General features: G+C 36.3%; 1 protein-coding gene across 1 annotated transcript; it reads left to right on the top strand.

Moving 5' to 3' along the window:
- On the top strand, positions 1–25,261 carry LOC131975482 (outer dense fiber protein 2-like). Its single transcript, XM_059338194.1, has 17 exons — positions 1–567; positions 1,888–2,004; positions 3,370–3,503; positions 4,283–4,412; positions 5,723–5,854; positions 5,944–6,018; positions 6,100–6,171; positions 6,269–6,385; positions 8,856–9,044; positions 13,853–13,962; positions 16,995–17,130; positions 18,265–18,375; positions 18,743–19,006; positions 20,461–20,561; positions 20,652–20,814; positions 22,571–22,696; positions 25,033–25,261. The coding sequence occupies exons 1-17, from the start codon at positions 463–465 to the stop codon at positions 25,177–25,179; spliced, it is 2,229 nt and encodes a 742-aa protein (XP_059194177.1). The 5' UTR covers positions 1–462; the 3' UTR covers positions 25,180–25,261.
- Positions 25,262–26,436: the final 1,175 nt, after the last annotated feature.

Genomic DNA, 26,436 nt, shown 5'->3' with positions numbered 1-26,436 from the left:
TTTAAACCGCGGTTACCACCGTTTTAGGCTCATCCTCTCTTTGTACTAATTTTATTTTTTAAAGAAAGAGTGACAAAAAAGGCACAAATACGCGGTTAAATAAATATTAAATTGTATTTTTGTAAGGAAATTTCACTATGAAGGAGTTTTAACGGTGATTTAAACAGCACCCGTTACTTTCAGTTGTTGCCACGGGCAACGCTGACCGTAAACTCGCCTCAGCCAATCACAGAACGAGTTATTGCAAACGAGCCAATCAGAGAGCTCGTTTGTCGATCCAAACAAACCGTCCACCCCACACACACAGACAAGGGTCGAGATTTATCCTGGAAACATGGAGCTAAAGAAGCTAAACTTAGCCCGGTAGCGATGAAATAACCCCTCAGCTTTTTAAATATGAGTATATTTGGGTCTTAGTTGATCCTAAAGGCGGTCTGAAAGTTGTTATAACGCCCCAAAAGGATGAAAACTCGGGATTCACCGCCGCCGCCGCCGGTTCACGTCCACGTACCGGACACTACACCTGTACATGTCCATATGAGGAGAAGTCCCAGCAGGACTCCACAGGTTATTATACTGCTTTACTGGTTTTATACGTCACTGTTTGAACGCCGCGTCATGCATGGTAATCGACTTTACAATCCCCCAAAAGCATAGTGCATTATTTTGTATTTTATAGCTATTAGGTTCAAATTACAGTAATAGTAGACGTACTCTGGTATGAGGAACGAAAATGACACAAGTAGAAATAAATAAATACAGAAAAAAGTGAATAAATAGAAAAATAAAGGCAGAAGATACATGTTCATTTTATATTTTTGCCAGTAATAATTATTTATTTTGCTATGTCTTTATTCATTCATTTATTTCTACATTCTTATGATTTTTTTTTTCCACATTTGTTTTTTTCATTCCCCCATGTATTTATTTATATATAAATGCATATTTTTTTACATTTATATATTTATTCCTACATTTATTTATTCATTTCTACATTTATTCACAATTTTATGTATTCATTTATGTATTTATTTATTCATGTATTTCTACATTTATATATTTATAAATGTATTTATTTATTCATTTATTTATCTATTTATCCCACATTTATTTATTCATTTCTACATTTATCCACTTTTATGTATTTATTTATTTATTTCTACATTTATTTATAAATGTATTTATTCATTTATATATATTTTCCTACATGTATTTATTCATTTCTACATTTATTCACTTTTTCATGTATTAATTAATTAATTTATTCATTTATTTCTACTTGTGTCATTTTTCGTCCCTCATACTCTGGTCTTGTACTCAAGTAAAATGATCAATGTCACTGTGAAGAAATACTCTCTGCCAGGTAAAAGTCCTGCATTCACATCTTTACTAAAGTAAAAGTACAAATATACAGGCCCCAAAGGGTACTTAAAGTACCAAAAGTGGGAAAAGGGGTATTTATTATGCAGAATGGCTCCTTTCTCAATACTATACATTATATTATTAGTGCATTAATTTCTTAATCACTTGCAGCTGGTTAAAGTGGAGCTTATTTTAATTTCTGTACTTTTTTTAGTTTATCCGCTGGGTTGTTTGTGAATTTCCTTAGAGCTGCAAATATTAATCAATTAGTTGTCAATTATTAAATAAATCACCAACTGTTATGATAATCGAAAAAAAAAAATTCAGCATCTTAAGTGTCAATCATATCAGTTCTTTTTCCTCCTCTATGACGGTAAATACATATTTTTGAGTTGTGGACAAAAACAAGACATTTGAGAACTTCATAGCCCAATATTAATATGAATCTGCAGAGTAAATACAGTTATCAAATACATGTTGTGAAGTTTAAAGTACAATATCCTCTAAAATGCTTTTTTTGTGCAGAATCGGACCAAAGATGCCCAGGTGAGAGAAGACAGGCTGAGGCCAAAGGTCCGGACACCGTGGATTCCTCCAGGAATACTGTCCTCCAGGAGAGATGTGGGCTCGTACAAGTGCCAGGTCTCTTTTATATTATATATCTCTCATTGCAATGCCTTCAGCCAGAGCCAGTATAATGGGAAACATACTGGTAAAGGAGAGAAAGGGCTATTCTTGCAGTGATTTGCTCCCCTTACAGGACAGACAGGTTTGCACTAAAACCACATTTAAACAGAAGAAATAAAAGCAATAATCTTATTTCATGGCCTATTTACCAAAGACTTAAATGAGATGTTTTCCATACAAAGCTGTCCCAGCTTCAGGTAATTTTGTCTAGTAGAAAAAATGTCCTGTCTGCACTGCAAAAAAGGTGTGTCTGAAAACAAGATAAAAACACTAAATCTGAGGGAAATGATCTTGCTACATGGACAGATAATTTCACTTGACAAGATTTCTTAAGTTAAGATTGTTAAATCTAGAAATAAGCATGTTGAACGCTTAAAATAAGAAATTAACTCTTAAAAAAAGAAAAATTAAAGCCACAGGCAGCGATGAACTGGCCTGAGCAGAGTGACCTGACAATTATTCGCTTTTTACAGATAAAAAAAACGTTTTGTGTCTTTTTTTGGTGTCTTTTTGTGTCTTTTTTTGGTGATTTTACGTCTTTTTAGTGATGTTACGTCTTTTGTTTCTTTTTTGGTAATTTTACGTATTTTTGTGTGTCTTTTTGAGTCTTTGTTGTGTCTTTTTTTGGCCTTTCTGTGTCTTTTTTTGGTCTTTTTGTGTCTTTTTTGTCTGCCTTTTTTGGGGATTTTTATGTCTTTTTTATTTTGGTCATTTTGTGTTTTTTTTTACGTTTTCTTTTGGTCACAAAATGACCAGAAAAGACAAAAAATGTACAAAAGAGATTAAATTGATGCTGCAAGCAGCGATGAACTGGCCCGAGCAGAGTGACCTGACAATTATTTGTTTCTTACCAAGATAAAAAAAAATGTAGATTTAGGAGTGTTAGATATTTATCTTGTTTTTTAAGAGTTAGTTTCTTATTCTAAGCATTCAACATGCTTATTTCTAGATTTAATAATCTTAATTTAAGAAATCTTGTCAAGTGAAATTATCTGTCCATGCAGCAAGATCATTTCCCTCAGATTTAGTGTTTTATCTTGTTTTTAGACACACCTTTTTTGCAGTGTGTGAGAAACCAAAGACTAAGATAGATGTTTTAGTTCAATGATTCTGCACATAAACTGGTCCCAAACATGATGTTCTTAATTATCCAAGATTGAATGTAACTGACAGCACTGAACACTTTAAATACTTTAATCTTTAATAAAATATTCCAGCCCCTGGTTTGCTTGCAGATTTTAATACAGGTGTTTATTGTTTAATGCACCGTCCTGCAGTCCATGTTGCTGTGAGCTGTGTTTGCTTGTGTTTTATGATCAGAGAAGCAGAGCGGAGCATCGATCAGAAAGTGGTATCGGACGTGATGAAGAGGAGCAGGAAGAAGAGCTCGGTGCAGTATCCAAAAACCTCAGTATCCTCCTCAGAGAGCAGGAGAACAACCGTCTTTCAAAGAAGTGAGAGTCTCTTTAGCAGCTGGAAAATAACAAAACATTGAGCTAATGTGTCACATTCAAAGGAAACACACTTTATTTGTGCTTAAAAAACATCCAGTGTATATATATATATATATATATATATAATTTATATTAAGGCAGTTCAAGAAAATAAGAAGGAAAGTGCATGCATGTACATATATGCATACACCTACATATATATATATATATATATATATATATATATATATATATATGTAGGTGTATGCAATATATATATATATATATATATGAATGAAATACATGAAAAGTTATATAAGTAAACAGTTACATTATAAAACTTTTCTGTTTAGTTACAAACACACCTGAATTATCCCCGTGTGGATCAGTTTATTGTTTATTGTTTTATTTGGATCCCCATTATCTGCAGCACAAATGCAGCTATTCTTCCTGGGGTCCGACATATAATATACAGTACATACAAATTAAATTAAAACGAACTTAAGGAGTTAACAATGGGAATAGTGAAGAAAAAAGAAAATAAACAAAAGAAAAACAAAAATAAAACCAAGAATATAAAAGATAGCAAAGCTTCAAAATCAGGATCTTTTATACATTCTTTACATTTAATACATTTTATGCACTATAGCTATATTCATTACGTAGTAGTTAATATACCATACTAGCATATTATTCTATATATTTAATAGTAATATTTCCATATACATCCATTCAGGAGATGTTATTTAGGATATGATCAGTAAAGGATTATCTTGTCTTCTTCTTCCTCTTTCCTACAGATCGGACTCTCGGAGTCAACACAGAGACGCAGATGGGCTCCTTCGGGCGCTCGTAGAAGCAGAAATCGACGGCGTGGCGGTAGCTAATCAGCTGACAGCCCTGAAGGAAACTATCGACAGCCTCGCGAAGGTAAATCTGTAAGGATTATTGCACAAAAAAGAATGGAGATTGACTTTTTTGCTGTAAATTTGTGTTTTTTTAATAGATTTTATAGATTTTTATCAAAACAAGCAAATTAAAATGACTTCAAGTAGCTCATCAATGACCTCACTCCAAAAAATGAATTAAAAAAAGTAAGAAAGGTAAGGTAGAAACAATAAAAGAAAGTGGAGAAGAAGAGAAAAAAAGAAAAAAGGGGTCTCAGTCACAGTCACCCCCAGCTGTCGTATCAAAGTAAAATTAGAAATTATACAAATTCACAAGACAATAACAGGGTGGGTGACGTTAATAAGAATTAATTATGAATTGATTAAATGAAAAAGACAGATAAAGATTAAAATTACATTTCATATACCTAAATAAATTAAATGAAACCATCAGTACAATATATATACTAGGGCCGGGACTCGATTAAAAAAAATAATTTAATTAAATAGAGGCTTTGTAATTAATTAATCGAAATTAATCGCATTTTAATCGCATATAAAGATTTGACCTGAGAACAGTGAGAAGTCATTTTTTTCCCATGGACTTTTAGTATACCATTGAATAATGACTGAATACATAAGCTTAAGCAACAAAAATATTGTTTATTTTTGTTCAAGTCCAACAGACCAGTGCAATTTTTGCCATTAAGTGTAGCAATAGCATATTTATAAATATAGTACATTTCATAAATCCAGGTAGCCTATAGGTAGGTAGACCTTCTGTAAACTAGAATACTTTGGTTTTTGAAGTAAAACACAATCCACGCTAGCTAGCACACTAGCCGCTAGCTGCTATATGTTTAGCATTGAGGTGATACTTGAGGCTGGATGTGCTGCTATGGTGATATGTGAATTCCTTGTTGCATAGCAACACAACCATGCTCTTATGGACGCTTCCATCCGTTGGTTTTTAGTAACTAAATGTCCCATCATCCACGGGGCCAACCAAAGGTCTCATCAGCTTCTTCCTTCATGTTCACTGTGGTTTGTTGTTGTCTCAACTCATCAACGCTAGTTGGTGCTCCAGTATAATCGGTCCGCCTGAAACTCATCCAGTGAGAAACGTTCCGCGGTGCAAAAACAAGTGTGATTAAAATGCGTCAATTTTTTTAACGTGTTAATTTTTGTGTAATTAATTCATCTTAATTAACGCGTTAAAGTCCCGGCCTTAATATATACACACACACACACACACACACATATATATATATATATATGTATACATACACACACATACATATTAAATACATTTAGTAAATTAGTGTTTTTATTAACCCTTTTCTGTTTTTTTAGGAGAAGCGGTTGTCAAAGTTGCAGGCAGCTTCAGTGGGACGGCAGCAGGAGTTGTTGTTTGAGAAGATCCACATGTTTGACAACACCAACCACAGCCTGCGAGAGCTGCTCAGGGAGTGGAGTGAACACGAGGTACCGGGAGCAGAAGAGAAACTCTAGAAATGAAAGTGATGATTCTCTTCTGACTGCTTATCCCTAATGCTGTGTTGTTGTATCCACAGAGAGGATCATTGCTGTGGTCAGAGGAGAAAGATGCCTTAAAGAAGAGGCTGACTGACAGTGAAGCTGAGAACATTGTGAGTAATTCTCACCTGATAGACGTCATCATCAGCCACAGAACATCTGAGCTTTTTCTTGTTTTTCTTCTTCTCTGGCAGCGACTTTCGGCCAAACTCACCAACAAGGAGAAAGAGGCTTCGAAGCTTGCAGAGCGTTTGGACTTTGAAAAGGTTTGAAACTTGTAGTCTGTCATAGCTTGGCAGAAAAGGGTTAATTTCTCTCACACACCTTTTTTTAAAGTTCAGCTGCTTCCTTCTGTCGCGGCAGGACAACGTGAAGACGACGGACGAGCTTTCAAGAATCCTGCAGTCGACCCGTGAACACCTGGAGGCAGAGCTGAACAGATCAGAAGCAGAAAAGGCTCGTCTGGCTGCTCAGATTCAGGTCTGTGATCATGAAATACCACACTGCAGAAAATGTGTGTCTAAAAACAAGATAAAACACTAAATCTGAGGGAAATGATCTTGCTGCATGGACAGATAATTTACCTTGACAAGATTTCTTAAATTAAGATGATTAAATCTAGAAATAAGCATGTTGAACGCTTAAAATGAGAAATTAACTCTTAAAACAAGATAAATTATCTAACACGTGTCAACCTAAAGTTTTTTTTATCTTGGTAAGAAACAAACAATCATCAGGTCACTCTGCTTGGGCCAGTTCATCGCTGCTTGCAGCTTTAATTTATCTTGTTTTAAGGGTTCATTTTTTAAGCGTTCAACATGCTTATTTCTAGATTTAATAATCTTAATTAAAGAAATCTTGTCAAGTGAAATTATCTGTCCTTGCAGCAAGATCATTTCCCTCAGATTTTGTGTTTTTATCTGTTTTTAGACACACCTTTTTTGCAGTGCAGACAGCACATTTTTTTCTGCTAGACAAAATTAACTGAAGCTGGGACAGTTTTGTATGGAAAAAAAAGGTGTGTCTAAAAACAGTAAATCTGAGGGAAATGATCTTGCTGCATGGACAGATAATTGACAATCACTTGACAAGATTTATTGCATTAAGATGGTTGAATCTAGAAATAAGCATGTTGTACGCTTAAAATAAGAAATGAACTCTTGAAACAAGATAAATTATGTAACACTTCTATAAATGTCATTATTCTAAATGTAAAGTTTTTTTTTATCTTGGTAAGACACAAATAATTGTCAGGTCACTTTGCTCGGGCCAGTTCTTCGCTGCTTGCAGCTTTAATTCATAATTGCTTGTTGCATAATGCTTATTTCTAGATTTAACAATCTTAATTTAAGAAATCTTGTCAAGTGAAATTATCTGTCCATGCAGCAAGATAATTTCCCTCAGATTTAGTGTTTTTATCTGGTTTTTAGACACACATTTTTTGCAGTGCATAAAGCACACACCTGAACTGTCAGATGTGGATCAGCTGGCTCTGAGGGATAAAAACAGCCATTCTTTTGCGGTCTACAGGATCATCTGAATACATTAGAGTCAGATGGAAAAGTCCATTTCAGTAGTTCGAGTCAAACAGCTCCAACCAAGTATTGAGTCATATAGATGGACATACTTTTCAGGCCAACATTTACATATTAAACATACTTTTTAAAATTGGTCTTTTTTAATATTCACATTTTTTGAGACACTGAATTGTATGTCTTCATTAAATGTAAGTCATAATCATTATAATTAGAATAAATTAAGACATGAAATGTTTCATTCTGTGTGTAATGGATCTATATAATGTGTTATTTCCACTTTTTGAATTGACCTAGAGTCGGGGCAAAAAATGCAACATGGTCTCACAGGAATCCGTGAAATAGCCACGGATTCGCTTAACTCAAAATCCGTGGAATAGCCACGGAATCACTCAAATTTCCGTGAAACTGACACGGATTTCGCTACAATGCAAGTTAATGACATCATATCCCGTGGCTATTCCATGGATATTTTTCCTATTGGTTTGTTCCAAGTCACGTGACTTTCAAGGTCCCGGCGGTCAGAACAAAAAACATGGCGGACAGTTCTCTCATTTTTAGTGAAAAAAATCAATATTTTGACTTAGTTTCTGCATAAAAATTGATTTTGATCACATTTCTTGCAAGAAATATATGTTTTATTTTCTAAATATTCACTCAGTGAATGTACATAATCACTCTGTATGTTGGAATAGCCACGGATATGACTGTCATTAACTTGCATTGTAGCGAAATCCGTGTCAGTTTCACGGAAATTTGAGTGATTCCGTGGCTATTCCACGGATTTTGAGTTAAGCGAATCCGTGGCTATTCCAACATACAGAGTGATTATGTACATTCACTGAGTGAATATTTAGAAAATAAAACATATATTTCTTGCAAGAAATGTGATCAAAATCAATTTTTATGCAGAAACTAAGTCAAAATATTGATTTTTTTCACTAAAAATGAGAGAACTGTCCGCCATGTTTTTTGTTCTGACCGCCGGGACCTTGAAAGTCACGTGACTTGGAACAAACCAATAGGAAAAATATCCATGGAATAGCCACGGGATATGATGTCATTAACTTGCATTGTAGCGAAATCCGTGTCAGTTTCACGGAAATTTGAGTGATTCCGTGGCTATTCCACGGATTCCTGTGAGACCAGGTTAAAAAAATGTGTGGAATTGTTGATGGAAAACTTCTCAAACAACTCCGACTGTTTTATTCACAGTTTGTCCACAAAATGGATAAACTAGAAACCATCTTGCGATGAGATCACACCAGCTGCAGCACCTAATCAGGCCAGGGAGCTTCATCTCAAATCGGCTCTCCATCACTTTCAGACAGCCAGAAGATATATTAGAATATTGGCGTCTTTATTATCCAAACTGGGTGTGTGAATGTGTGTTTCCTGCTGTGTGTGTGGAGCAGAGGATCCAGCAGAACCACGAGCAGCAGCAGGAGGAGCTGCACGCTCTGCAGGACGAGCTGCAGACTCTGAGGCTGCAGAGGGAGGAGCAGCAGGGCCGGCAGGACCAGGAGGTGCTGGCTCTGCTCACCCAGCAGGCCGAGCAGGCCGGAGAGTCCGTCAGACAGCTGGCTGCCAAACTGCAGGAGAAGGTCGGTATTCATCCACAAACTCTGGAGCTTCACAGAGCAGCAGAGTGGTGCTGACACCTAACACACATAGAGCAACATGTCTTTATGCCTAGTTGTGACTTTAGCTGCAGCCACTGAGAGTGTTCAGGGGCCTCGAGCCTCTAACAATAGGAACTTCACTGTACACTGCAAAAAAGGTGTGTCTAAAAACAAGATGAAAACACTAAGGCCCGGTTTACACCAGGACGATTGCGGGTAAAAACGTCAAAATATTTTATCAGAAGTGCCTTTCGTTTAGACGGTGACGGCGTTTTGGGGCTTAAAAACGCAAAAATCTGAAACCACCCTCCAAAGTGGAAAAGTTAAATCCGCTCCTCCGTAGCGTGTCGTCTACACTGACAAGACACAAAACTCTGATCTGATCTGCTCACGTCACGTATGTGTTTACGTCACATACATGCTCCAGTACAGGAAATAAACAAACGTGGGATTATTTCCATGCGTCGGACCTTCAAGCTGCTCTGGCAGCTCTAATAAACTTACAGGAGTCTTTCCACCAAATGTACAGGATATGTACAGATAGTATTAGTGAACAGAGAAGGATCTGGAATTACCTCCATCACATTTTGGATGCAGCAATTGGTCGGAGGCGAGCCAGACGGCTGTGAACGAGACCTGGGAGATCTAGTGATGGTGGAGAACTTTGTGGAAGGAGTAGCTGATGAAAATGTGTGGCGTGAAAACTTCTGCATGCCCAAAGATGCTCTTATCGCTTTAAGTGATGCCGCCTGGCTGCATACAATCGAATTTCACACACTTTTGCGTCACCGTATGCAGCAAATTTCCTCCCGAAAACGCTCGTCTAAACGAGGAATAAAAAGTGAAGACGCAACGCCACTTTTGCATCTTCTGTTCAGACCGTCCTAAATCTGAGGGAAATGATCTTGCAGCATGGACAGATAATTTCACTTGACAAGATTTCTTGAATTAAGATTATGAAATCTAGAAATAATCATGTTGAATGCTTGAAATAAGAAATTAACTCTTAAAACAAGATAAATGATCTAGCACTTCTAAATCTAAATTTTTTTTTTATCTTGGTAAGAACCAAATCATTTGCAGATGAAGTGCATTGCTGCTTGCAGCTTTAATTTGTCTTATTTCAAGCGTCCAGCATGCTTATTTCTAGATTTAATCATCTTAATTTAAGAAATCTTGTCAAGGTAAATTTTCTGTCCATGGTGTGTTCTCATGTTAGTTCACTTTTGTTTTCCTGTATATAGATATAGATATCAGATTTTTTTTTTTTTTACTTTATTGCCTTTATGCACATTTACAGACAATTACTATCACAAAGGAAAACAAATCAAACATCTTGAGATTGGGTCTCATCTGTCACACAAATGGCACCGTAAAAGGTATTGCACATATTTTATCTGGTTCTGTATTCCAAAAAAATAAAAATAAAATAAAAAGGGATAATTTAGATAATAATAGTGTTTAAGAGTCTTAAGCGATATAGTCTGTAACTGGGGGCCACCTTCTCATAAAATATTATATATATTCCATCATGTAGACATGTTTTACTTTCTGTTACCACTGAGTGATCATGGGGGGTCATTCTTCATCCAATTTATAGTAATAATTTTTCTTGCAATCATCAACAAAATGTGTAATATATAACACTGTTCTGTGGTAAACAGGTGGTCAGGAAACACATCTAATAAAAATAACAAAGAGTCCATTGGAAGTTCCACTGCCAAAATCTTTTGATATCAGATTTTAATGGGAAAAAAAAATCCTGGTTACACCAACTGACAATGGATTAGATCACGTCATTGACCCATATGGAACAATGAGGCCATCTAGTAATTCTGGTGACAGGCCTAAGCGTGTGTCTTTGTGATAAAAGCTCGTCAGGAGGCCAGACGTACTCATCAGGGATTCCTCCGGATGATATGTCAGACGGTGGAGTGTGAAAACCACAACGACTTCAGCGCTCCTGATTAGGAGACAGCGAGCCGCCTAGTGAGAGCTCAGCATTAGTATGATCCACGGCTCTCTCTCTGTCATCCACCCTGCATGCAAAACACTTCTCTCACTGGTGGCGGTGTCTTGTCTGATCACGCTCTTTTTATGCAAATCAGGTTCAGAGGAAGTTCAGCCAGCCTGGCGGTTCAGCAGCAGTGTTCCAGTGAAACACAAGTAACAAATCCGGTCTGTCTGCTGTATCCTGTCTCCACTTTGAAACCACAGTTTGTACGTAAAGACAGCAGAACACAGGACAGACATGTCGGAGGACACTTTCTCTCTTGTGGAGACTGTTGTTGAGAAATGCATTGGGGGGGCGCAGTTAGTAGCGATCTCGCCTCACAGCTAGAAGGTCCTGGGTTCGATTCCCGCCTGGACGCTCTGGGCGTTGGACCGACACGGCTGGTCGGTGTCGGTAAAAAGGGCCATTTCTGTTTGCACGTTCACCCCTTGTCCCCTGTTAGAAAAATTGCATGAGTAAACCTTGAAAATTGAATTATCTGACACCAACAGGAAAATACCTCACCAATTATTTCTGCGCAGTCTTTGATGGGGAAAGGATGAGCTGGAGACGTCCGAGTTCTCAGTTTAACATAGTTTTATTACAATACGTCAAAAAATGTGCACTTTACAGAGATTCTCCAGGTTCAAAACTCATGTCCCTGAATACAAACAGACGTGTTTCAGTTCGTGAAGTCTCAACCACGACTCCCTCCCTGAACCCATTAAAATACTAACATTTGTTTACAAAACATGCTGGTCGATTTCCTCCAGGAAGTCCCGCCCTCTTGATCGCTGATTCGCCAGTTTTAATCAATACAACGGCACGTCAATGCCACCTGGTTGCTTGCTGCCGGAACAAAGAGAAGAGAAGCAGAAATCAAGCATAAAATCATTTACCAATATAGAAAATAATCAATTATTTTAACACCCCCGAGGTTTCCCTTACATGCAATGATCCTGGTCGCTATACTACTCTGGTCGGTCGGAGCGCCTGATGGGAGGGAGAGGAACCGGTGGGAATAATGTGATCCTCCCACGCGCTACATCCTACCGGGAAATATCCTCCTGGAGGTCTGCTAACTCCTCATGTCCTGGAGGAAGCATGAGTCCAGTTCAGGGCTCTCCCCAGGGACAAGGTGGCGCCCAGGATCATGATATAGGCAACTGGGTTATAAATAAATTACAAAATCGTGGGATGAAAAAAAAATTAAAAAAAATGATCTAACAAAATCCTCACCTATTATTATGGTTTGATGGGGAATGATGAGCAGGAGAGGTCCCAGTTCTCAGTTTAACTTCATTTTATTACAATACGTCAAGAAATGTGCAGTTACAGTTAGAGTCTCTGGGTTCAATCTACACGTCCCTGATTTACACAAAAAGGCTGATCAGTTCATGAAGGTTGGACCGGTCTACTTTCCCTGAACCCTTTTTATATCCTAACATCGGTTTAATAAGAATGTAGGTAGAACACTATATCACAAATGAGATTAGTCTGGACACCAGACATACATTTCTCCGTAGAGGAGGTGTGGTTTACGATCCTCCAGAGCCGTTTATTGGACGCTTAGAATGTCTATCAAAAGCGTCTGTAGGTAGCTCTTAGCCAATCAGATCAGTTATACCAGATGACGTATGTAGAGCGACAGAAATTGATGTTTACATAGCCAGACTAGCCCATCTCTACTTTGAGACTAAAATGCTCGATTCTGCTTCTGCAACGTTTTTCTGCAGCATGTTCTGACTCTGGCTGCTCACAGTCTACCGGCAGTGTTGGTGTGTGTGTGTGTGTGAGAGAGTGTTGCTTGCTGCTTTGCTTCTCCAGTTCTCGCTTTCTGCAAGATTATTTATTTTTACTCCTTATTCCCCCTCATGTCATTCGGCCACACACATCCACTGATTTTATGGTCAATAAAGAAGCTGCTGCGGGTCTCTGGGCGGCTCCGCTGTCCCCCGGCTCGTAGCCAGATCACCGTGGTTACAGCAGCGAGCGGTAGCGGGGCGAGTTGGTAGATTAGGTTTTGGCCAAATCCTGTCTGAAGCAAGGCTAAAACATCCTTTTTGGTGGTGAAACAGGAGTGTAAAGTCAAACGTTGTCTTTCTTTTAAAATCAACGTTCGCTCTAAACTATTTAAAACGCCGTCTACAGCTAGATCCAAAGAGAGTTTTGTGTCTGCTGCAGCCATGTTGGATCCGTAAGAAAACTACAAAACTACAAGCTTCCATCTGTCCAATAGTACGCGTCATCGTCTTGCCGTCCCTCCCCGTTCTGTGATTGGATCCTAAAACAGGGCTAACAAACGGCCCTGGTTGCCAGACTGTGTTGTAGTTCGAAATTAAATCGAGTGCGCAAGGCAGTATGGGTATACCCAGGCTAACAAACTCCTGCCTTGATATGACTTGCAGAGATATTATTGGAGACAGATTTTTGCAACAAAACAATAAAACATAAAATATATATCTTTTTGTGATGATAGAATCTTACTCTAAATAGGGCAGAGGAAGTTTAAGCAGATGCAGTAAATTTATTTTGTTTAATCATAGTTTAAAAACAATATTAGCACATGATCGTTGTATCAAAGCATCTTGCATGCACAGAGAGGGCACACACACACACACACACACACACACACACACACACGGTGAATTACGCATGCATAGATGGTGATGTTCGTCACACAGAGACAGAATCACAGGTTATTCTAACACTGTGAATCATTAAACGACTGTTCCAGGTGTGATTTGTAACGTTAAAGGCTTCCTAATGATGAGACAACATGTGTGTTTTGTTGAAGGAATCCCAGCTGGCTCAGGCTCTGTCTGCCTCCAGTGACTGGTGCCTCCGTCACTCTAAGGAAGCAGCATCCAAAGCTCAGCTGGAGGAGGAGATTTCTGCTCTCAGACTGTGAGTTCATGTCACACACATTTTTCTGTTCAATATCCTGATGTGTACAGCAGTAAGGCCCAAAACATTTACACATTTTACTTATTTTTGGCTTTGAGTTTAGATTTTTTGAATGGAATTGTGACATGTAGCAGCAGATCATTATTATTATTGATTATCAGGATTTATCAACAGCAGATATTGATTAAAGTCACAATCTACCAGCTACAACATAGTACTGGTTCACGATAATGTCAATAATAGTAATTTAAAAAAAAAACCCTACACATTTAAGTCCACCTCTGCATGTTAGTATTATCTGGTTGAGAGAAAAGTGTGATGTGTCAGTCCATGCTATGTTCAGCTGATATTTCCCATGTTTCTGTTGAATTCTGCTCACATTTTGATTTTGAATCTTACGGAAGAGGATTAGGGCAAGGTAGGAGAAAAAAAAATCATTATTAAGTTCGAGAATAAAGTCGAAATGTCGAGAAACAAAGTTGAAATACAATAAATGTTGAGAAAATATGTATATAATAAATAATGTAATAGGGCTGGGCCATATGGCCCTAAAAGATTATCACGAGTTTTTTTGCCATAAAGATACTCTTGACGATATTAAGAAATACTGAAAAATATATAGAAAATTATTTTTTAGTCTGTATGAATAAATAACAATCGTACAACAAAATAAAAATCAATCATGAATCTATGTAGTGTAAATTGCAAATCTAAACAGTTGCCAAATACTTAAAAATGACTCTTGACTCTTAAGTATTAGCAAATAATAAAAAAATAACCATCTAGGGGGTCCAGGGGCCCCACTGGGAGAACATTTTGTAAATTTTACAGTAAAATGTGATCAATCTGTGGTCAACATGTTTCCACCAGGACATGAAGCAGCCAGACAGTGTTAAAAATAGCTGGCTAGAGGGTCCGGGGGCATATCCCACTGGAGATTTTTTTTTCATAAAAGCCCAAATTTGGTGCCTCTCACACATTCTACTGCCACTATTCGGTCATATACACTGATCTTAATCATTGCATATTTTAATTCATTATTGTAAAGGAGAATAAAGGTTCTTCTATGTTTTATTTAACACATTTTATTTTGACAGTCTTCTTGTGATTTCTGTGGTGGATTCTGTGCTCTTATTTTGAAAGCTGCATTTGTTTAGCGACAGGAAGTAATAGTAGCTTTTTGTGATTAAAACATCCAATCCAATCCAATCTATTTTATTTATATAGCACAATTTTAGCAAACACAAGGTTTCCAAAGTGCTGCACAAACAATAAATACATAACACAATACAAAGAGATGTAGTAAACAATAGATCAGTAAGATGCAATAAGATAAAATAAATTAAAAATGGGATAAAAATAAATAAAATAAAATGTAAAATGTACTGCCCGCACAAAATAAAATATGCATGAATACAATAAAAACAAAAAATCATAAAATCATAAAATCAACATGAAATCAACACTCTACGTGGTGTTAAAAGCCAACGAGAAGAGGTGGGTTTTAAGAAGAGATTTAAAATGATACAGTGAGGAGGCCTGTCATCAGATATATATTGACACTAGATGGCTCACGCACGCTGTTAGCCAATGGAGACCGGCGTCCTCGCCTGGCGGCCATCTTGCCACAGGCAACCCACTCATAACATCAGTCTAAGGTGCATTTAGCAGTTAAATAACCATCGATTGCTTCATTTTAAACCGATCTTCAAACGGTTTGGTTTTTTATAAACCTCAGAATTGTGGTTATGTTCCTGCATACTCAAGAATAATTTATATAAAAATTAAGCAGAGACACAACGCAGAATAACTTTATATTATGAATAGTGTAGATATACTTTCAGTAGCTTGATATGTGACGTCAGCGCAGCACATGAGACTGTAGCGGGCCGCCACATTCTAGGTCATGAATAGGAAATCCTTACGCCACTACGTCAAGAAGTAGGAATGTTGCCAATATCATGATATGCATTTTTTTACCCATAAAAAAAATTGGACCGGTATATTCGTGAACAATACGATATGGCACACCCCTATAATGTAATACAATATACACTACCGGTCAAAAGTTTTAGAACACCCCAATTTTTCCAGTTTTTTATTGAAATTCAAGCAGTTCAAGTCAAATGAACAGCTTGAAAGGGTACAAAGGTAAGTGGTGAACTGCCAGAGGTAAATAAAAAAAGGTAAGCTTAAACAAAACTGAAAAATAATGTACATTTCAGAATTATATAAGTAGGCCTTTTTCAGGGAACAAGAAATGGGTTAACAACTTAACTCTATGGAGTCTTGGGCTATTTTGTCCATTTTTGAATTCTTTTCATGTCTTTGTAAGTCATTTTGTGTCTTTTGGTGTCTTTTTTGTCATTTTGTGTCTTTTTTTGGTCATTTTGTGTCTTTTTTGTCATTTTGTGTCTTTTTTTGGTCATTTTGGTGTCTTTTTTGTCATTTTGTGTCATTTTTTGGTCATTTTGTGTCTTTTGGTGTCTTTTTTGTCATTTTGTGTCTTTTTTTGGTCATTTTGTGTCTTTTTTTAGTCCTTTAGTCCAACATAAAATGTGATTTTGAATCTTTTTTTTTTTTTTTCAAAACACTATTATGCTCAAAAAAGAATTTTAAATGTTGCAAATGTGCATTCATTTCAGAGTACACTGAGACATTAAACTGCATCATTTTCATTTTCACCATCAAGTTGGTGTGTTCTAAAACTTTTGACCAGTAGTGTATGTCTGAAAAATTCACATAAATTACATAAAAGCAGATTTTCCCCAAAAAAATAGTTATGGTAGCCTACTACCAGGAATATCTCATTACTGTTTAGGGAGATTTTAGTTCTACTACCTTAAATATTGTGGTTATTGTTCATTTAATGACATTTATGAAAATCAGGTTGTAGCCATAGACTGTATATAAATAATTTGTGGCCTGCCTGTTGAGTTCAGCTCACCAAATTGAGCTTTTGTGGCAGGAGATGACTCATTTTTCCAGTGCTGGTACGACAACATAAAGCTCTACGTCTGCCTCCCTCACAGCCAGCTGACGGAGCTGAACTCTCAGCTTCATTCGGTGGAGGAGCGGAGCCGGGCGGAGAGGGAGGAGCTCCGGGATCAGCTGCATCACATCAGCGCTGAGAACGCCTCCTCCAAGCTGGACAACCAGAGACTCAAGGTAAAATCTACAACACTGCTGCAATCCATTCATAGATCAGTTTGATGAACATTTAATAAATCAGCAGCATCTTATTTGCCAGATTATTCTCTTCACCGAAATATGAGAACTGTGACTTTTACCTCAGAATGTCAACTGCCTTTTAACATATCGCATCATATTTATTTTTATTATTATTTATATTCACACTAAATGTTGCACTGTATGTTTTATTTTGCCTGGGGTATGAAAAATATTATTTTGTTTCTGTGCTGCGCGTAAAAATGACAGTTTGTGTCTTTTAGTTCTGTCATTTTGTGCCTTTTTTTGGTCAATTTGTGTCTTTTTTGGTCATTTTGTGCCTTTTTTGGTTATTTTGTGTCTTTTTTGGACAGTTTGTGTCTTTTTTATGTTTTCTTTTGCCTGGGGTATGCAAAATGTTATTTTCTTTCTGTGCTGCGCGTAAAAATGACAGTTTGTGTCTTTTCTGGTAATTTTGTGTCTTTTTTTGGTCATTTTGTGTCATTTTTGGTCAGTTTGTGTCTTTTTTAGACAGTTTATGTCTTTTTTGGTAATTTTGTGTCTTTTTTGGTCAGTTTATGTCTTTCTTGATCATTTTATCTTTTTTTGGTCAGTTTATGTCTTTTTTTGGTCATTTTGTGTCTTTTTTTTGGTCACTGTGTGTCTTTTGTGACCATTTAGTGTCTTTTTTGGTCAGTTTGTGTCTTTTTTGGTCATTTTGTGTCTTTTTTGGGTCAGTTTGTGTCTTTTTTTGGTCACTGTGTGTCTTTTGTGACCATTTAGTGTCTTTTTTGGTCAGTTTGTGTCTTTTTTGATCATTTAGTATCTTTTTTGGGTCAGTTTGTCTTTTTTATGTTTTCTTTTGCCTGGGGTATGCAAAATGTTATTTTGTTTCTGTGCTGCGTGTAAAAATGACAAATAAAAATCTGAAATATGAATATGAAAAATATGGAAAAAATGATTTGATAGTTATAAAGTGTTCTCTACGTTATGATAGTTGTATGAGTCATCATCATCATCATGTAAATTGCTTTAAAAGTTAGTTGTTTTTTTAAAGTAATTTTACAGCTATTAGGGGCTTAAAAGTTTAGATTTCCTTTTCCACTGTTTCATTATTTCTGTGTCCTATTTTAGAGTCAGTTGTCGTCCTCCGAGGAGAAGCTCGGCGGTCTGCAGTCTGAAGCCCGGCGGCTGAAATCTTCCATTAAAAAGAATGAAAACCTGGTGGAGAAATACAAGAAGAAGGTACAACCACTCTTTAATTAACTGCTCTCTGTTGAAGCACTTTGTAAGCTGCTGTTTTTAAAATAAATGTATTATTATTATAAAGGATTTTGCTTCACTGCACAAATCTGCAAACAAATGACAAGTAACTTTACACATTTCTGCACAATGATTTCTCTCTAAATACTGAGATTGAATGGTGTATTTCTTCAAGCATGCCTCGGAGGAAAACAACGTACATAAGCAGGAGTTTGGAACTTGATTATGTTTGTGACATGTTTTCTTTTGCAAACCCAAATCACAAAAATTCAGTCATGAAAACAGTTAAATCCCAGTAAAAGTGTTGAGGTTTATCGTGTTGCAGTGACGTTGGATGTTCTCCGTGCAGCTCCAGCAGGTTCGTCTGGAGTCGGAGGAGTACTGCCTGCAGCAGGAGCTGACCCAGAAGGAGGTGCAGGAGGTGAAGGTGAGCCTGGAGAGGGAGAAGGAGCAGGTGAGGAGGGAGCTGCTGGGCCGGCTCAGAGAGCTGGAGGCGCTGCCCGACAGACTGAGGAGGACGGAGCAGCAGCTCCGAGACGCCCAGCAGGAGGCCGACGCCCACCAGAGGAGGAGCATGGAGCACAGCTCCGCCCTCTCTGACCTCAGACACAAGGTACCAACCAAGGTTATCGTAGTTTGGGATTCTTCATTAGTTTTAGTTTTACTTTCGTTGGGAATTTATTGTTTTCAAATTCAGTTAGTTTGAATGAGTTTTTAGAGTGAGTCTGCTAGTTTTAGTTTAGTTTTTATTAGCTTTAGTTTTTTTGTAATGGGGTATGTGTTGGGTGCGAGGTTCAAAGAGGTCATAATAAATGTAGCCTTTATTTCCTTTGGTTTATCCATCTTAGCCCCAATAAGGTCATTAACTCTTACAGTTCCAGGTGTTTTGTATTCTGGTTGGAGTGTAACATCCCAGTCTCAGTAAACATATTTACCATGTGTTCCTGCATGTTCACTAACCAGCAGCTGTTTACTTGGAGCTAAATAATTCAATTCAATTCAATTCAACTTTATTTATGGAGCGCATTTCATGTACAAGGCAGACTCAATGTGCTTCACAATGGATATACATAATTACAGTTAAAAAACAAAACAAAAAGAAAACAAACAATTTTTAAAAAATCAATTATGAATTACTTGAAGAGTGCAGGTAGACAAGCTATGCCATATTCACCACATACACACTTACTTACTCACACATGCGCACCCACTCCCACAACCACACACACGCACACACGCACAGTTCAACAGAATGCTGTTGAAAAAAGATAGGCTTTTAATCAGTTTCAGTTTCAGTCAACTTTATTGTCAAGTATGCCAAATGTAAACACATGACACAGATGAAATTGCACAGATGCATTGGTGAAGTTGTGGTAAAATCAAAATGTACATTATATTTTGAATATTGCCGTGTTAACCTACCTCCAATGAGGTGGATTTAATTTAACCCTCTAAACCCCTCCTTCAAGCAGGATTGAAATGTATGTTTTCTATTAAAGATCACCAAAAACACATTGTTTATCGTAGAAGAGATAGTTTCCTAGATAGGAAAGTTTTCATTTGAAAAAGAAACCAAATCGAAGCTTAAAATGTGTCAGAAAGAGGACAGGAGAGGCTGTTTACACAGAGCAGAGAGGAGAGGACAGGAGAGGCTGTTTACACAGAGCAGAGAGGAGAGGACAGGAGAGGCTGGAAACACGAAAATACTTCAATATGAAAACAGTTTCTGCTCATTTTATGCAATTTATTGGTAATTTTATCTCTTTTGTCATTTTACATCTTTTTTGGTCATTTTGCGTCTTCTTTAAGATATTGTTTGGCCATTTCAAGGCTTTATTGACAGTGGAGAGACAGTGTGAAGTCATTTTGTCTATTTTTTGTGTCTTTTTTGGTCATTTGGTGTCTTTTTAGAGCTGCAGGACTTATATAGACAGATTTATATAGATTTTATATATTGCGGTGAAATACAACGACTGATAAAAATGTAAAAAGAGCCAAAAAGGCCCTGAAACAGCTTGTTGGGGTTGAGAAGGTGAATATCTCATAGTTAATGGTGTTCTTTCACAGGTGGAGCAGCAGGGCACTCAACTGGAGACGTGCCAGCAGAGGAACCTGCTGCTGCAGGAGGAGAACATCGTTCTCAAAGAGAAAATTCACAACTTGGAGAGGTACGGACGCTTACAGAAGTAGGGTTTTTTTTTAACGTTTCTATATGGTTTCTAAGCTGCAGCTGTAGGTTTCTGTGCTGTTTGTTACAGAAAGCTGGAGGACATAAAGGTGGAGAACAGAGAGATGTCTCAGTCTCTCTCCTCAAAGGAAGTCAGTGTCCGCAGCGTTCAGCAGCAGCTGGAGGAGAAGACGCGCGAGTGCAGCGTGCTGAACCGACAGCTGCAACAAACTCTGGACGACGCTCAGAGACAGGTCTGAACATTACTTCAGTACATTTGTTTCTTTGGATTTCATCAATTTTGTTTATTTAAAGGCCATAGATAGACACGTTTCAATGCCCATTTCTGTAGAGGTAAATTTACAATTTAATACCTACCAATTATACCTTTAATTTTTAAATGACTAAATAAATACTTCTATACATGGAAAGATAGAGAGATAATAATAGTGAAAATAAAAATAATAATATTTAAAAAATAATGTGTTCTTCTTCTTTTTATAATTGTATTTAATTTGTTAAAATAATAATAATTATTATTATTATTATTGTTATTATTATTGTTATTAATAATACCAAAAATGACCTCTATTCATGGAGAGAAAGAGCGATAATAATAGTGAGACAAATATTAATGTTAAAAAATAATAAATTATTCTCCTTTTTATAATTATTTTTAATGTTTTATATTTTAATTTTTTAATTAATAAATAAATACCTCTATACATGGAGAGATAGAGATAATAATAGAGAAAAAAAGAATAAAAATAATAAGATTAACAAAATAATTAATTCTTATTCTTCTTTTTATATTATTATTCAATATATTCTGATAATAATAATAATCATAATCATAATAATCATAATAAATCTAGAAAAAAATTATTAATTAAAAAAAAATAAGACAAATAAATAAACAAAAATACAATACAAATAGAATTAACAGTAAAGGATAACATGGGGAGAGGACTGGTGCTGATTTCTTCATGTTCCCAAGAGCTTAAAACATACACACAGGAATAAAAGTCAGGATACATTACTTTCTTTTCCTACTAGGATTATCTCTCTCTCTCTCTCTCTCTCTCTCTCTCTCTCTCTGTGTGTGTGTGTGTGTGTGTGTGTGAGTGTGTGTGTGTGTTTGTGTGTGTGTAAGGAGTAGAAAGTACAGATAATTGCTTGAAAATGTAAGGAGTAGAAGTAAAAAGTAAGCAGAAAAATTATTTCTCCATGAATGTATCGATACCCAAAATTTCGACTTATACAAGGTCACAAAATATTTGTACTTAGTTACTTGACTCCTCTGTATATACACTACTGGTCAAAAGTTTTAGAACACACCAACTTTTCCAGAATTGAATTGAAAATGATGCAGTTTAATGTCTCAGTGTACTCTGAAATTAATGCACATTTGCAACATTTAAAATTCTTGATTGAGCATGATAGTGTTTTGAAGGTAAAAAAAAGATTCAAAATCACATTTTATGTTGAACTAAAGGACTAAAAAAAGACACAAAATGACCAAAAAAAGACACAAAATGACAAAAGAAGACACAAAATGACAAAAAAAAAGACACAAAATTACCAAAAAAAGACACAAAATGACTTACAAAGACATAAAAAGAATTCAAAAATGGACAAAATAGCCCAAGACTCCATAGAGTTAAGTTGTTAACCCATTTCTTGTTCCCTGAAAAAGGCCTACTTGTATAATTCTGAAATGTGCATTAATTTTCAGTTTTGGTTAAGCTTACCTTTTTGTATTTACCTCTGGCAGTTCACCACTTACCTTTGTACCCTTTCAAGCTGTTCATTTGACTTGAACTGCTTGAATTTCAATAAAAAACTGGAAAAATTGGGGTGTTCTAAAACTTTTGACCGGTAGTGTATGTATATAAACGTCTATCATAAAAGGCCTATTATTAATAAAATGGCCTTTTCTGAGCCTATACTGGAACACTGCAGTCCAGGTAAACATCCTGAAGAGAAGCTGACCTGATTTGCTGTGTGCAGGTGGACGAGAGCATGCAGAGGGTTTTGGTTAAAGAGAGAGCGTCTCAGTCTAAAGCCTTGGACCTGCAGAGCCAGCTGAGCCGAGCCAGAACGGAGCAGAGTCAGCTGCAGCGAAGCAAAGAGGAGGTACGTCATGATGCTCTTTCAGGTTGGGACGTACAAACCAGGCGGCAATCTCCGGGTCTGAGCATGGAGGCCACCAGGAAGTGCATAAAGCCTGCAATTCACTGAAAATTCCAGTAGGGGGTGCTAAGTTTGGCTGCAAAAGAAATCTGCCCATTCATTTCAGTGCTAAATTTGAAAACTTCTCACTTGATTTATTACCTCAGAAAAAATTTTCAGGGACAACATTATGGTCTCAATCGCTAGTAAAAATTCTTCTTCAAGACAATTTGATGTCAATAGTTCTAATAATGGCCCCATTTAGAAGAAAATAGAAGATAAAGAATCATATGATTTGGGGCGGGGCTACCTTTGATTGACAGGTCACTAACGAGGCGAGCCGTCACCAGGAGAGAAGCAGAACAATGCGTATCCATGGAAACGTGTCAATAAAGTTATATATAACGTTATATAGATAGAAAAGAGGACGTTTACAGATTTGGTCTCATAACTTTGACCCTTTCACTGTATTTTCACTTAATGACAGTTTATTTGAACGTTTTGTTCATTAAATGTCTTGTTCAGTGTTTGGTTGGACTAACAGACACTCCAAGGAGTCGCTGCTCAGTTTTCTGAGGTAAGAAAGATACATTTTGTTTTTTTGCTAGCCAAAACTAACATCCAGTTAATGCTCCAGTTGATGCTAACATGAATTAGCAGCAGCTTCTCTCAGTCAGGTTGAGGTGTAGAGAGGCTGTAGTCAGTGATCAGATCCCTCTCCTCCTCCACAGTCCAATTAAGGTCTGCTCCGCGTATCGGAAACAAGATGGCGACGCAAAATGGCGACGAGTATAACGCTGAATTTTTTATTTTATTTTTTATTTTTTATTCACAATAACAATTTACAATATATATAGTTTTTTGCCAGGGGGTTAAGAAAAATAACATAAACAAAATCAAATAAACAGCAATTCCAAAATAAGGGTAAGAAACAAAACAAAAAAATAAATAAATACATAACAGCTAAATAAAATAAATAAATAAAGAACATAATGCCTGATTCTTCAATCACTAAAGTATTGGTCCAAAACAAAGTCAGTTTTCAGAGCCTTCTTGCTCTTAAGTCCTTTAATAGAAGTGCAGTATTGCTCCAGTTCCTGTAGAAAGTGAACAAAACTGGGTTTGGAGTCAGCCCATTTCTTCTTATGTATGTGAAATTTCCCTAAAAGCAGAAGTAACTGTACAAAAGAACTCAATTCATTTTCCTTCTGATTTTTGTCAAAACAAATAATAATGTCTTTTTCCTTAAGGTGGATTGCTTGCCCTGTTTTCCTGTTGACAAAATTTTGTACATCCTTCCAGAATATTCAAGCATATACACAGTCATAAAACAGATGACATATTGTTTCCTCCTCTAAACCAGCTGTTCTCAACCTTGGGGTCGGGACCCCAATTGGGGTCGCGAGATGATTTCTGGGGGTCGCCAAATCATTTTGGAAGTCAGCTCTGTCTCCACTGTGTTAAAGTGTTCATGTGTTTTAGTCTTTTTGGTCACTTAATGTCTGTTTTTGGTCATTTTGTTTGTTTGTTTTTTAGTCATTTTGTGTCTTTTTTGGTCATTTTGTGGGTTTTTTTTTTTTTAAGTCATTTTGTGTCTTTTTTGGTCATTTTGTGTCTTTTTTGGTCATTTTGTGTCTTTTTTAGTCATTTTGTGTCTTTTTTGGTCATTTTGTGTCTTTTTTGGTCATTTTGTTTCTTTTTTTGATCATTTCGTGGTCAATTTGTGTCTTTTTTGGTCATTTTGTGTCTTTTTTTAGTCATTTTGTGTCTTTTTTGGTCATTTTGTTTCCTTTTTTAGGTCATTTTGTTTCTTTTTTGGGTGATCTGAACTGTGCGTGTGAGATTGTGTTCAGTGAGCGGGGGTCGCGGACAACATGGATGTTAAATTGGGGGTCACGACTCAAAAAGGTTGAGAACTACTGCTCTAAACCACAGAACACACAAGAATACTCAAGCTTAAATCTCTCTAAGGTTTTTTTCGCTGGATATATTTTATGCATTATTTTAAAGGAGACCTCTTTAACTTTATTATTCAAGACAAATTTATCTCCAAGTAGCCAAATTTTCCTCCAGTCAATATCCCCATATAACGCTGTCCAAAAATATTTTGCTGAGGGCCCAGTTACAGTCAGCATGAGGCTCCTGATGAATTTATTTGAGCATTTATTTTGAACTCGAGGCTTCCAACGGGCCACAAACCAATTGGTGACGTCACGGTGACTACCTCCATTATTTATATACAGTCTATGGTACAAACTGATGGTTCTCACGTGTTGTCGTGGTTCCTTCCTCTCCTGCAGATGGAGCGTCGTTTCCAGAGTCAGCTGCAGAACATGAAGGACAGACTGGAGCAGTCAGACTCCACCAACCGCAGTCTGCAGAACTACGTTCATTTCCTCAAAACCTCGTATGGAAACGTGTTTGGGGATTCTTTGCTTGCAAGCTGACTGTGAAAAAAAAAAAAATCAGCATTCATCCATTCATTCCAATAAAAGCATTGTAGAATACCTAAATGATTATTATGCACTACTATTTTTTCTACAATTTTCTACGAAGTTTTTTATAATCTATGAAATGAATAAAAATGTTTTGAAATGATATGCTCACTTGAGAGTTGACTAAAATGTATTTATATTCCTTTGTAGAAATAAAATCCTGCACATTTTTGGATTGTGATGGCATTTTTTTGAAAAACTTCAATCTGTTTTGTATCCAAAAGTATACATTTTGTTTTGACAAAACACATAAACAAACCTCATTTAAAATTCCCTAAATAATATTTTATTGAACGGATTTCCTGATAATTTTATGTAATTTTTTGATCATTTTATGTATTTGTTTGTCATTTTGTGGTCATTTTACCTCTTTTTTGGTCAGTTTGTCTTTTTGTGTCCTATTTCTGTCTTCTTTTGGTCATTTTACATCTTTATTGGTCATTGTGTGTCTTTTTTTTGGTTATATCACGTCTTTTTTTGGTCTGTTTGTGTCTTTTTTGTGTTATTATTTGTCTTTATTGGTCATTTTACATCTTTTTTGGTCATTTTGTGTCTAGTTTTTTTTCTGTATAAATAGGAAATGCCATATTGATAAACATCAACTCCCACAAAGAGGTTTCCCTAAATATAATTTTTTGTCCAACAACCACAATTCGAAAAATATTGGGACGAAATAACAATAACAAAAACGTTGTAAAAATAGGTTGCAATGATTTACAAATTATTTACGACCTTCATTTTCATACTTTTAACTTTTGTTTTGTGTCAATACTTACATGTTTTTATTGTCTTTACCCTTTTTGGGAATCGTGGTTGTACTTTTGGACATAAATATTTTTTTATGCTCACACCCCATTAAGAACTTTATTAATAAGATAAGATTATTAATTAATAAGATTAATAAAATGTAATTTAAGATACTCTTGCTGATTCGCAAACATATAAAACGTGTAAGAAATTAATTTTAATATTCCATCAATTCCTCAAATGTGTCATTTGACTCGGCATTCATTTGATACAACAAATCCTTGTTAAATTTAAATGTAAACATATTTATATTTAAATTCCCTGTTCAAATAGTTGTCACGGAGAGTGTACAGTCGGTAGCGCAGCGCCATGGACTAAACTATTTTACGTACAATTACTAATGCTATGGTGTGGTGAATACAATATGTAAAAATATTTTATGACATAAATTATATTTATCGA

The sequence above is a fragment of the Centropristis striata genome, chromosome 7, assembly GCF_030273125.1.
Source record: "Centropristis striata isolate RG_2023a ecotype Rhode Island chromosome 7, C.striata_1.0, whole genome shotgun sequence".
Lineage (NCBI taxonomy): Eukaryota > Metazoa > Chordata > Actinopteri > Perciformes > Serranidae > Centropristis > Centropristis striata.
The sequence above is the reverse complement of the archived record's forward strand: the minus strand, read 5'-3'. Positions and strand labels throughout refer to the sequence as shown.